Source organism: Archocentrus centrarchus, chromosome 8 (genome assembly GCF_007364275.1).
Source record: "Archocentrus centrarchus isolate MPI-CPG fArcCen1 chromosome 8, fArcCen1, whole genome shotgun sequence".
Taxonomy (NCBI): domain Eukaryota; kingdom Metazoa; phylum Chordata; class Actinopteri; order Cichliformes; family Cichlidae; genus Archocentrus; species Archocentrus centrarchus.
In genome coordinates, this window is record NC_044353.1 from 7764374 (window position 1) to 7777871 (window position 13498).

Here is a 13498-nt window from a genome sequence, read left to right on the forward strand (position 1 = left end):
GACAGGTGTTCCAGTCCGAGGCAAAACATTCCCTGTAAAAGGCACATTTCCTTATCAGCGGGGAGCAGTTACTGGTGTCCATGAAAAACTAGTCCAGTTGTATTTGTACTGATTTTTCCTACTGTCTTTAGTTTGAAAATTGAGTCTTGAACTGCAGGCCTTTGGGGTCAATATTTAAAGTTGAATAGAACCTGCGGTCTAACAGGTCTAACTATTCAACATAATTTTATTAATTTTACCCACTAAATATAACACCCTGACTCAAAGACTATCAAATTGAAATCTACACACTACAATTTGCCAAGAGACATATTTAACAGCAGAAGTGTATGTTTGAAAGATCTATTATTCAGTGTCTTCATATTACAGATCTCTTGATTAGTTTACCCCAGTCTAAATTTTCTATTCTAGGAATGATTCAATCTATTCAGATGAAAAAATAAAAAGAAATTAATGCTCTGAAATCAACACTTAACACAGATTTAGCTCAGAAATCAGGAAAAATAAAAATATATGCTAAAGCTCACACAGTCTATGATTAGTCATCCTAGAATGCTACAGTTTAAAATGGAGAAAAATGAAGCACCGCTTGGTAAGTGTGTAACACTATGTCCCCAAATATTTGGTGCAGGATGTTGAGTGACACTCACTCTTGTTGGACATGCTGGATTCCACAGCAGCCAGATAAAACTCGCGACAAGCTGTACACAAACCTCCGTTTCAGCACACATATGAATTTCTCAGTGCAGATTGAACAGTTTCTCGGTGTTTCCTGCCAATCCTTTTAGCAGTTCAGTGTGAGCTCCACCAGATTGGGTTTGCAACTTGCAGTACTCGTCCATCTGAGCAGCTTGGTGTTGTCTATGCTGAGGTTAACTGCTCTTCCTCTGGGGCACTTTGGAAGTTCCTACAACTGTCAGTCTGTCACATGCGGAGTTCTGAAATATCAGCCTTTCAACAGCTCAATACTGTTTGCCATCCTTCCAAATGTCCCTTCCACGTCTTGATTTCAAGAATGACTGGCTGAGTCAAGAAGACCGTCATACTCTGAGCTCTTAACTCTACATAGTGTGAATACAGCTGAATTAGCAGGCTTTCTCTTTGGCTCTGTTTGCCCACAGATGATAACTCATTCCACATAAGTATTTGTGCTATTTTGTGTTTCTTGGCAACAATTTGAAGGAAAAAGAAGAGCAAGCTTCAAAAGCAGAAGACTTTACCCCCCCCCCCCCCCCCCCCCCCCCCAAAAAAAAGAACAATTAAAGAAGAGCCCCTGTTTACACAGTGTCATTTATCCTTTAGTCTCTCTCTAGCATGTGAGCCTCATTCCTCATTGCATGCTGATACGTGATTGCATGCGTATCGTGTTCAGCCTCCAGACAGGAGGATGAGTGGATGCTACGCATACATCCATACAAACACAGAGCTCTGTGTGCAGTAATGCTAAAATTGAAGTCTTTACTTGTATAATTGGGTAGAATAGGCACAATTTAATGAATGTCCCACATGTGTATCTTGGGAATGGCAGTTGCTTTAGGGAGGATGCAAAGGGCCTGTTGTTTCCATTTCACCTGCCTTTTGCCTTTTTTCTTTTTTACATGTGACATATCACATACGCACACAAACCCTCTGCTTTGTTTTAGTTTTCTGTTTCTTTCTTCTGGATCTCTATTCCTCAAGCTTTTCCCACTCTATTCCCACATGTAAACTGTGTACCCGTGTACATGCCTTACGTTTTTAGATGCACGCTCAACTGCATTTGCCTCTGGTGACACGGAGGGCTACAGAAAGACCAGATATGACCTACGTAGATCCATCAGGGAAGCCAAGAGGCAGTACAGACTGAAGCTGGAGGGATATTACAAACACTCTGATTCCCGACGCATGTGGCAGGGCTTGCAACACATCACTGACTTTCAGCAGAGGAACAGCAGGATCACAGCCTGCAACAACACCCTACCAGATGAGTTGAACCAGTTCTATGCTCGCTTTGACACCCTCAACTCCATCCAACGTAGAGAGATTCTACTACCGGAGGCAACACAGAGCTCTTCACCCACTGTAACATCGACTGAGGTGTGCAAGGTCCTGAGGAGGACCAACCCCCGAAAAGCACCTGGCCCCGACAACATCCCTGGCCGTGCTCTGAGGGTCTGCTCTTCAGAGCTGGCCGAGGTTTTTACAGATATTTTTAATTTGTCCCTCTCCCAATCATCTGTGCCCACATGCTTCAAGTCCACCACTATAGTGCCCCTCCCCAAGAAAACCAACACAACCTCTTTGAATGACTATCGTCCCATTGCACTCACTTCACTTGTAATGAAGTGCTTTGAGAGGATGGTCATGTCCCATATTAAAGGATCCATTCCGGACACATTAGATCCCCTGCAATTTGCATACCGTCAGAACCGTTCAACTGATGATGCTGTTAATGCAGCCATCCATACAGCCCTCTCACACCTTGAAAATAAGGACACTTATGTTCGAATGCTGTTTATAGACTACAGTTCAGCTTTCAACACTGTCATCCCAAGCAGGCTGGTTGAAAAGCTGTTCACCCTCGGAATACCACCCTCCCTCTGCCGCTGGGTCTTGGACTTCCTTACAGACAGACCTCAGGCAGTCAGAGTTGGTACCAGGACATCAGAAACAAAGACAGTGAGCACTGGGACCCCACAAGGCTGTGTGCTTAGTCCTCTCCTGTACACCCTCTTCACCTACGACTGCATCCCCTCCCAAAGCAACACCTCCATCGTCAAGTTTGCTGACGACACCACCGTCATTGGGCTGATTACTGGGGGAGAGGAAGCAGCTTACAGGGAAGAGGTGGCCCAGCTGGTGTCCTGGTGCCAGGAAAATAATCTCTCCTTAAATACAGAGAAGACTAAGGAGATGATTATTGACCCGAGGAAGAGAAGAGACCAGCATGCTCCATTATTCATCAACGGGACTCAGGTGGAGAGAGTGAAGACCTTCAAATTCCTTGGCACCCACATCAGTGAAGACCTCACCTGGACCTACAACACAACACAGACTGTCAAGAAAGCTCAGCAGAGACTCTTCTTCTTAAGGAAACTGAGGAAATTCGGATTATCCCCTAAGCTCCTCAGCAACTTTTACAGATGCACTGTGGAGAGCATCCTGACAAACTCCATCACGGTGTGGTATGGAAACTGCACCAGTCAGGACAGGAAGGCTCTCCAGCGTGTCATCAAAACAGCACAATTCATCTGTGGAGCTGCCTTCCCATCACTACAGGACACTTATAATACCCGGGTAATAAAGAGGGCACACAACATCATCAAGGACCGTACCCACCCACAGCACACACTGTTCACACTCCTGCCGTCTGGCAGACGTTACAGGAGTGTAAAAGCAAGAACAACCAGACTAAAAAACAGTTTCTATCCACAGGCCATCAGGCTACTGAACCACTGACTGATTACCAAACTGTGATTACCTGCCTTTCTTTCATCTGTATATATCTGTATATATTGCACTTGCTTTATTATTTATTTATTTTTATTTTCTACTTTTACTTTCCTAATATACTAGTTCTTAAATTTTATTTTAACTTAGTTGCTTATTTCAATTGTTTGTAAAGCAGTCGCAAGTAAGAATTTCATTGCTCAGCATAACCACAGTGTTTTGCGGTGTACATGACAATAAACTTCTTGAATCTTGAATCTTGAATCTTGAATATAGATGTGTGCATGTGTGCAACTGTAACAGGCTGGGTAAACTTGACCCTCCCCACATTTGTTGTACTCAGTTGAGATGAACCTGTTTCAATAACTAATCATACTCGACTAATAATTGAATTTAACTTACACATTTTTATTTACTATAGTTTAATCTCAACACCTTCATCACTGTGTTTCATTGAAATCCTAATAAACTGTTTTTAGGAATGAGCATGCATTTATTGTTTGTTAGATCCCCCCTAAAATAAACATTGTCTTCCTAAACCCTCGTTGCAGTGCATGAGAGCATGTCCACAAGCAAACAGCAGAATGACATGTTGAGCAGCATTTGGTGCTTGTTACCAGTTTTCAGTTCATCAGGTAGAGTAACAGCAGCAGCCACGCCCTGTGGACCAATAATAATGTCATCATCAGCAAAAAGAAAAATGTTTTGGTTTTTTTTTGGATCAGTTCATAGTCTTTGGACTCGTGTTCCTCATCAAACAACAAATGTTGGGCAATCTGGGCTCCTCAGCTCCTCAGCCTCCTTCACTTGAGTTCGTACCCGAGCTCCCACATAGTCCATCATGTGTTTAGCACAGAGTCTTCAGTCTTTGGCTGTAACCAAACACTTTAGGTTGAACCTGAGACACAGTCTCTGTGTCTGGTTGCACCTTCATCACTCTGCGTGCTTCCTCATTTGAAAGTCTGCAAACAGTTCATCGGTGGTGCACATGATTTTGTCTCTACAGAACACAGGATGACTCCTCCCATGGATTTGTTGACGTGTCAGCTGAGTACAGTAATTGTGAGCCAATAGCTTTACCTGCCACCCTCATCTGGACTGGCTGAGTTAACGGATCACCTGGGTTTTTCCAGAGAAGCCTAGGTTTTCACAGAAGATGAAGACGAGGGGAGTCATCCTCCCTCATTTCCAGTGCATGAGCAGGTGGCCCCTGTATCAAAAATAACAGAATGTTCATGTCCTTGTATTTCCACAGATCTGATAGGCTCACTTGATGAAGGATACAACAAGTAGCTCCTTTTCTTCTTGCATATTGTTGGCCCAGCCCAAGGGTTCATAGGGCAGTCTCTCAGGAGGTGACCTGTCTGGCCACACCCACAACATATGAAGTTACCTCTAGGCAGGTTATTCCTCTGTTGAGTAGGCTGAGTGAGTCCAAGTGGTTGTAGTGGCTGTGACAGTCCTCCTCTCCTTCCTCCTCGCCAGGTCACTCTGCCTCTCGGCTCTCCCACAGGTGTACAAGTCTGGATTGTCACCTTGATTAACATGCACGTGTATAACAGGCACAGCAGATTCAGTTAGTGTTAGAATTAGTTGCAGTAGGAAAGTACAGAGCAGCTCCTGCAAGGTTCTCTCAAGGAAATGAGGACTTACTTGGTCTTTGTGTGATGTCAGTCTATCAGCCAGTCTCACCAAGTCCACAGGCACACTGGCACACTGCGCTCCCCCTCCTCCCATTCAGCAGGGAAGAGTCCTTGTGTGTCTGAATCATCCTTCAGCCGTCTCCCTCTCGCTCCTCCTTTGCCGGCCCGGGAATGCCATCCTCTTACTTTTTTTTTTTTTTTAATTCAGAAATAAGCAAGAACACAAATATTTTGTTCATTTACAAACAGCAAGGCATAATATAACAAATTTCAAGTTCAAAAAGGGTGCAATAATTAAGAAAAGGGGGGGGGGGGGGCTAAAATAAGACAATACAAATAAAAAAATAAATCCAAAATAAAAGGGCTAATGTTTTAGCTTTTAAATCATATTCTTCAATCAAAGAGAAAAGTTTGAGGGCATTTTTATTGAGCATTCTACTAAGAACTTTGAGATATAACAGAAAGTCATTATAAATACATAAAACTTTGTCTGGGTTTTATGGAATTTGGCCTCATGAATGAAAAATTTCCCAAGGATGATAATACAGTTTATAAGAAAGTCCACCCTCTTCCTTCTATCCTGTTGTTAAGTGATAACGTAGAATTCCATTTCCGGGTCCAAACTGTCTTGTGATCAATATGCCGCAATGCTGTGTCCTTGTTTGTTTTAACCGATCCAACTCGAAAAAAAAAACAAAAACAAAAAAACACTCTCAGCTGTCATTTTACCGACGAGAAAGAGAAGCGGAAATGGCTGCAGTTGATAAGGTATGTTACAATCATCTATATGCAGATTTCTTTGACAATATAAATACTTTTTCATCCTTCATGCCAGTAAAGACCACTTAGTTAAATCTAAATGAGAGAAACTTCAATAGTTAAATATCCATGTGCACAAATCAAACAAACTGGAGAGGTTAAACTCAAACAGCTGGAAGCAACAAACACGTTCAGCCAAAGTTAACATTTTGCCAAACCAGGACACTTCCTGGTTAAATGAAGTTTAAATTAAAAGATAAATTCACTGAGTCTCATCGATGACCCTTAACAGACAGGTCTGTGGCTTTGGCAGCTCAAACAAGTAAAAAGTATTACTCTTAACTTAATGAACTGGAGCCCTGCTCCAGAAAGCAGTTTAATTCTCTAAGTTAAACTAAGTTAGCTCATTTGAACTTAAACTCTGAGGCCATAACACACTCTGTGAACCTAACTTGCAGATTTTCTTCAACAAACGAAGGTTCTCTGACTTTTTATTTATTTTTTTTCCCCTTCCTCCTTGTCTGGCTATTTATGCATCTTAAGCTTTGTTTTGATTTTAAAAGATTGGAATTTAAAGAAAACTGATGTCAGACCTAGATCCTGGACACCTTACTCTATTGTTGGAAAGGATAACGTCTCACTTTATTTACAAAGAAATTAAGATTCTTAGAATGTAAAGTAAAACAGCGATGTTAAGTACTTTTCTTTTTCTATTTGATGCCACTGCTTAAAGGTACTTTTATTGATATTAGTCTCCAGATTCTGATGAGTAAATAATATAATATGATCAGAAGCTCATAGGAACCTGATCTGATGCAGACTGGGTTGTTTTTCAGCCTGGAGGCAGCACATCAGGCCTGTGCTGTAAGTTCATCAGCTGTGCTGCATGCTTTCATGTGTGAGCAGACAGCATCTTGTAGATACTGGAGGGTTTTTTTTGGCTACGTGGTCCTTACCACAAATCCTATTGGCAGGTCTTATGAGTTCCTGTACTTTCCCAAAATTGAAAGTTGGATTGGAGGATTTCTTCACCTACACACTGAATGGGATCCAGCATGCAGGGCAGAGACAAGTGTAAGAGGACTGAAAGAGACCTCTATGGTGCAGCTTGGGCTGCATCTGCTTATGGTGGCCCATGTTTTGCTCTGCAGCTTCAGTGACCTCAGCGCAACAGCACATGAACCAGTGATGCACCTGCTGCAGGCTCTGGTAGCGTGGCCCTCCAGCTCATGTAAAATGTCCAGAGCAGAAAGAGGACTACCATCTCCTGCTGCAGTCCAAGACAGTGAAACGTAGAATAAGAGACTCTGGAACAGCAGCTGAATAATGCTGAGAGCCACTGCAACAGCGATCTGGTAACCATCTAGCCAACCATCTGCTAACATCTAGCCAGGCTAGATGGTTAGCAGTGACTGACCTTGCAAAATAAGAGCAAGGTAGCTGTCCACTAGTAAATTGATTTGTGAGAGGTTTTTACATGTCATGTTTATAAAGTGCATGAAGTCACCCAAACCTGGAGATGAGGCTTCAGAGTTCAGATGAAATCTCTTGTTATACTGTAAGTCAAAGCCACAGTTGGACTTGGTTTGTGGACTGATCTGTAATTTCTGTGGTACCATAGTGAGGCAGTTCTTCAGGTCACTTTTTTAAACTGTTTTTCAGTTGGTACTTGATACATCAAAGCATTCCCCAAAGCAAATGTGGGGAAACCCTGCTGAGTTGTGGGTGAGTGGATTATGAGATGGTGATTCCTAATTAATTGATGCTAAATTTGATGCTAAAGTTAGAAAGCTGCAAGCATAGTCGGTGTCTTAATGTTTATACTTGTGTGCGCACAATGTCCAGTATCAGATGATTTTATCATCTAGATGTTGTACAGCTGCAACTTGCAAGGAAATTTTATTGTCTTGTCAAGGTACACGGGCAGATCTTTCCAAAACTCCCAGTAAGAGTTTTACAATAAGTCGCTGTGAGCTTCAGACAGTTCAGTTAGTGTGTCCAGTTAAAATATGCTGCCAGTTTAGGCCTGCAGCAGCTACAGAAAAAGATGTACGCGCTGTACTTAGATGTACGTTCGTGTACGCGGTCCATTTATTGCTCATTCCTTCTTTCAAAATGTGGTGCTGTGGCAGCAGCTGCTCTGCCGGGCTTCAGCTGTGGTTACAGCTCAGACTTCAGCCTCATGTGTGAAGGAGCTGTAAGGCTCGCTCACAGAGGGTTTGAACCTATTCGGATGTGGCGTCAATACACCAGAGTTCAGGAACAGCAGCTTCAGGTCGAGCAAACCACTGCACACACAGCTGCTGCATTTAGTGTTACATTACACACAGACACAAACCAAAGCACAGCACACTTTTCTTGATTAGTGTATTAAATGTTAGGAATGATAAAGCCTCTTTCAGGTTTATCAGTCCTGATATTCACTTTGTGCACTTTTGTTCTTGAAAGTTATCCCATCTCAACTATAAATTAATTTAACATTTTTTTTCTTCATGTTATAATGTGTGTTTGCATGCATTTTATTGCTGTTGCTGCACATTTGTGTTGCGTTAGAGCACAAGTTAAAAGAATGTTTTTTGTTCTGTGTTTTGGGTCTTTTGGGTTTATAGTAGAGATGAACCAATCAATGAGTGACTGAAATCAGACCCAGTTAATCAGCCTCTGATGGAGCCACCACAGCACCTCACCAGAAATGTTGCAGCAGCTGTGATTGTTCTTTTTGGTAGTGATATGTTGTGTAAACCTGCAAGATGAACGCTGCACACTGTCCAAAAGTATTTACTCCATGACACAAAGTGTAGCACGAACTGGTCTGTGATATGTGGCAGCTTCATGTTGCTGACAGTAACAGAGTAGCCAGTAATCTGCTGTTTCCATAGTTCTGTCAGTCTGCGTGGAAACTCCCCCCAAACATCTTTTGTCCCGGCAATAATTTGTTCAGTTTAACTCCAACTCTGACTTCTAGCTCAGGGACCTTCTTTCTTGTGTATTGTTTCAAAATGTGCCAAATGTTTTCAGTGGGTGGCAGATCAAGCTGTTGAAATATGTTGATAGCAGCATGTCACTCCTAAACCTGTACATACTGTTTAGGATTAATGGGACACTTATAGACTTGCAAGTTAAACTGTTTCTCGCTTTGCCTCCAAGCCCTAGCCTGCTCACCAGCTACCCCCCTCTCTCTGTTCTACAGTTTCCTTGGACAAGTGAGGATACAAATACTGAAAATCATTGAGCAATTGTAGACAACCTCTCCATATTGGCTGCTGTTTCCCTTCTCACAGAGCCTGCCTGAGCCCCGCTACTGCTGTTAAGCAATCGTCTGAATAAACATTTGCCCTTTATTCATTCTAGTCTTGCTGTTAATAAATCTTTTACAGCTTCATCATTTGTAAACTTCCTGGATCCAGCCTGTGTAAAAACCATGACACAGACTGATGACTTTATGTTCTTAAATCCAGTCTTACATTTGATCACTATTGCTCAGTTATAACAGAATAATGTAAACTTTGCACTGTGGCGAAATAGCCTTAGAAATGAACTGGATCTCATCTAAGATAAAAATACTGAATCAAATCCCTTTGTGGGAAAGGATTTGTCGCTGTAGAACATCTTTCTTCCCAGCAGGTGGCGACAAAGCACCAAAACATTCGATGCCGACAGACTGAACAGAAGAAGAAAACGCCTCCGAAGTGACGTCATCGGTGCGGCCGCCACAAACAGGAAGAAAACATCCAGCTGTTATCAAAGCACGGAGAGCTCCGGTTAGCGTAGCACCCCTGTGTGGCAGTGGCTCCGTAATGAAACGGCTTTGAGAGTCGGGAGTGAACTGGTGCTTTATCATGCTGTGTCCGTAGTAGTGACTGTACCGAGTGATACCCACGGAACTTAATTCTGTTCTCTTTCCTCCGGGCCGAGCGTAGAAACAAGGTACGTTAGCTTAGCGGCAGCTAAGGCTAACCTGTATGCTGTACGCTGAAATGTGTTGTACATGCTTCAGTGCTACTCAGCAAATGACTTATATCCCAGTTATACTTATTGGTAAGGGGTATCTTTTAGTATTGTACGCATTTACGCTGTTGGCAGGTGTTCTGTTTGTGCTTTCGCAGCCTCACCTGCTCTCTCTTTGGTCCCTGCAGGTGTGAATGAGTGACGTGGTGCCTCCCACAGCCCTCAGTGAAGTCCAGCTCCGCTTCCTCTGCCACGATGACATAGATAGCGTTAAGCTGCTCTGTGGTGATTGGTTCCCAATCGAGTAAGTGTTCATATTCGGTGTGTCATTAGTGTGTTTAGGAGCCATCATAAGCACCTTGTTTTCCATTTATTGATTGGCATTGGTGTAGTCCCTATCACTGCACTCGGCAATCACGTGAGAAACATTCCCAGTGAGGTTATGAGTGTGTGCCATCACATAAGTTCAGCAGAGGTTTGTTTATAGAATTTGGACCTTTTGGAGTGTGAGTAGCTGACAGAGACCTGTCTGACCTTTGATTCCAGGTACCCAGACTCATGGTATCAAGACATCACCTCCAACAAGAAGTTCTTCTCCCTCGCTGCCACCTACAGAGGAGGCATCGTGGGAATGATTGTGGCCGAGATCAAAGGTCGGACCAAAGTACACAAAGAGGTATGAGGTCCACTTTTGTTATGTGGTCTCTCAGTCAAAACACAAGGCTGATACGGCTGGAAATAAGGGATAACAGGGTGATGAGGAAGAAACAAATGAAAGAAGGGCTGTAGCATGTAATCTTTTCATAGCTTTCTATAAACAATGCAGAATGAATTAGATTTTTTTTTTTTTCCCCATTAATGTTGTCGTGTTTTGTTGTAGTCCAAATTTGAATGTGTATGCAAATTTCTGGCATGTATTAAAATGTGCGACTCTCAATGCAAGATGGGACTTGTGAGAAAACAGTACAAAAACTGGCAGATGTACATTTACTAAAGACTGGAATTCAACTTATTCCACTTGACAATTGTCAGAAATTTGCTTCTCTCACTTTAGAGGGTAGTGTTCATAATCTGCCATTGTAGATAATGGGCAGGGAGAAAAGTTAGAGCATGGATGATTAACTTGAGATGATAAAGCTACAGAATTATTTGAATAGAGATTAGTACTGAATTGAGTGTAGTTTTTATTTCATCACCCACTGTGGATGGTGAAATAATCAGCTTGTGTATTTGTCTGTTTGCTTCTATGTATGTGTGTTAGGATGGAGACATCCTGGCCTCCAGTTTCCCCGTGGACACACAGGTAGCCTACATCCTCAGCCTGGGAGTGGTCAAAGAGTTCAGGAAACATGGCATAGGTAAGCAGACACACAGTCAGCAGCTGTGGCTAAAACCACAGGTTTTATATGCAAGATGAACACACCCTCTAGATCTGGAAAGTGAAGCCAGAGCGTAAGTGGCTTAAACCTGCAGTCTCTCTGATGGACAGCAGGTGGATTGTAAATCTCTCTGACTGCCTCATTTATGACCTTAGTAAACACTATCTAATGTAGAGGCAGTATTTAATTTGCTAGTTTTGAGTTTTATTTAACACAACATGATTGTTGAAGTTACTTTGTGAGTCGCTACGAGAGTTTTTCAAGAAGATTTCATACAAAACAGTTCTCGGGACTCCCCTGAGGGTAAGCACTTACTGAGGTGCTCCCCCCAAAAGCTACATACCTTCAGGGACTTCATTCTTAACATATTCATACATCAGTCAAACCAAACTGGCCCGGCATAGGAAGATGGTAGGGATGTGCAATGAAAAGTTTCCCTTTACATTAAACTTGCATTCTCTGCTATTTCCTCCATACAGTCCATCCATTCTCTTCCGCTTATCCGGTTCAGGGTCACACAGGGGCTGGAGCCTATCCCAGCTGTCAGGGCGAGAGGCAGGGTACACCCTGTACAGGTCACCAGCCTGTTGCAGGGTCAACACAGAGAGACAGACAACCATTCACACTCACACAATTTAGAATCAACAATTAACCTAACCCCAGTAACTGCATGTCTTTGGACTGTGGGAGGAAACCCACGCAGACACTGAGAACATGCAAACTCCACTTGGTCAAAACAACAAGATGGCAACAGCCAAAATGCTTCCACACAGGGGTCCACAAAACCAATAAGTAATGTACATCTTTTATATACAGGCTGCAGCCGAGGCTGGGAGGTGCTGCTGATGTGCTGGACAGATTGCTCCAAGTGCAAAGCTGCAGTTAAATATCCAACAGTGCACCTTTGACATTGTTGGATTTTTATTATTCTGCAGAACATCCCTGAGAATTTTCATGTTTGTAAAATTTCTTTAGTATTAACTGTTTGCAGCTAATTTAACACATTCAGTTAGCAAGAATGTAACAAATATAGGATAAAAAGAACAAAGTATAGACAAATGTCTCAGCAGAGAAATTGATGATTTGACCGAGGACATTCAGATGAATTGATCTCCCAGCTAATATTTTCAGGTTCATCCACTGTGTGTGTGTTTGGGTGCAGGAGTGTAGACATCACACTTGGGGACTAGACTTAAAACTCGCCTGCTGTGACTCTTGAGTTCATTTTGGTGTTGTAGTACATTAATGCTGGGGAGAAAAGGCAAAGTCTACACTGTCACAAATCCTGGATCTCAGTGAATCTCTGACTACTTCAAACGTTTCAGGCTCCTTGCTGCTGGACAGTTTGAAGGAGCACATATCAACGACAGCCCAGGACCACTGTAAGGCAATCTACCTACACGTCCTCACTACTAACAACACTGCCATCAACTTCTATGAGAACAGGGACTTCAGGCAGCACCACTACCTACCCTACTACTACTCCATACGAGGCGTCCTCAAAGACGGATTCACATATGTGCTCTACATCAATGGGGGTCATCCACCCTGGACGATATTATATCCTTTTGTGGAAGCAGGAAAAGACTTCACTTATTCATTGTTATTTCATTTCCTGTGAACCTTAGTACCTCCAGGCAGTCTTTGTTCTTTCAGACACTCAGGAGGGGGGACAGTAAATGTGGTATTGTTTTGGGTTTTTTTTCCTTGACTTCCTGTCCCACTGATTATATCCAGCACATCGGTTCAGCCTTGGCCAGCTTGAGCCCCTGCTCCATCCCTCAGAGGCTTTACCGACAGGCCCAGTCCCTGCTGCGCTCTCTGCTCCCCTGGTCCAACATCGCTTCCAAGACTGGCATACAGTACAGCAGAACAATGTGACCCAGCATGGTGGGTGGGACTTGTGGTGACATGAGCTATACCTTTTGCAGTCTAGTCCCATTATAAAAGTCTGAATGTCTTTTTTTTTTTTTTTTTTTTTCCTTTTATTTTTCAGGAGCACAAATGTTCCCGTCAGTCTTCCCCTGTACACAGCGAGATGTACACGCACACTCACATTCTCAGTCTCGTACGGCTTTCCACGCCCTGTATAATACACAGGACCTCAGGTTCAACCTGCATTTGACCGTTCACATGCCAGAGCATTAGTGTCGATTTAAATCCACATTTGGCACTGTTCACATAAGATTCGGGTTTGCAGCTATAGTTCAGTATACACTGATTTACAGGGTTTGTTTCACTGCAGGGTCATCAAAAGTGCAGTGTTGTTTTTACACTGACAAACAGTGGGCTATGGTAAAACCACTGTTTCCTTAAGTTAATCAGTTCCTATACTAACCC

General features: G+C 42.8%; 1 protein-coding gene across 2 annotated transcripts; it reads left to right on the top strand.

Moving 5' to 3' along the window:
- Positions 1–9544: 9544 nt before the first annotated feature.
- naa60 (N-alpha-acetyltransferase 60, NatF catalytic subunit) lies at positions 9545–13297 on the top strand. 2 transcript variants are annotated; one of them, XM_030736453.1, is made up of 7 exons: positions 9545–9758; positions 9968–10083; positions 10326–10455; positions 11041–11137; positions 12484–12718; positions 12883–13048; positions 13155–13297. In XM_030736453.1, exons 2-6 carry the CDS (start codon positions 9974–9976, stop codon positions 13037–13039), a joined length of 729 nt encoding a protein of 242 aa, XP_030592313.1. In that variant the 5' UTR covers positions 9545–9758; positions 9968–9973; the 3' UTR covers positions 13040–13048; positions 13155–13297. The 2 variants fall into 2 exon arrangements, with proteins under 2 accessions (XP_030592313.1, XP_030592315.1); XM_030736455.1 differs by having other exon boundaries at positions 9741–9869.
- Positions 13298–13498: the final 201 nt, after the last annotated feature.

Coding starts and splice junctions, on each gene's coding strand:
- naa60 (XM_030736453.1), top strand. CDS start 9,974: ATGAGTGACGTGGTGCCTCCCACAGCCCTCAGTGAAGTCCAGCTCCGC. Junction 10,084..10,325: donor GGTGATTGGTTCCCAATCGA/GTAAGTGTTCAT, acceptor CTTTGATTCCAG/GTACCCAGACTCATGGTATC. Junction 10,456..11,040: donor GGACCAAAGTACACAAAGAG/GTATGAGGTCCA, acceptor TATGTGTGTTAG/GATGGAGACATCCTGGCCTC.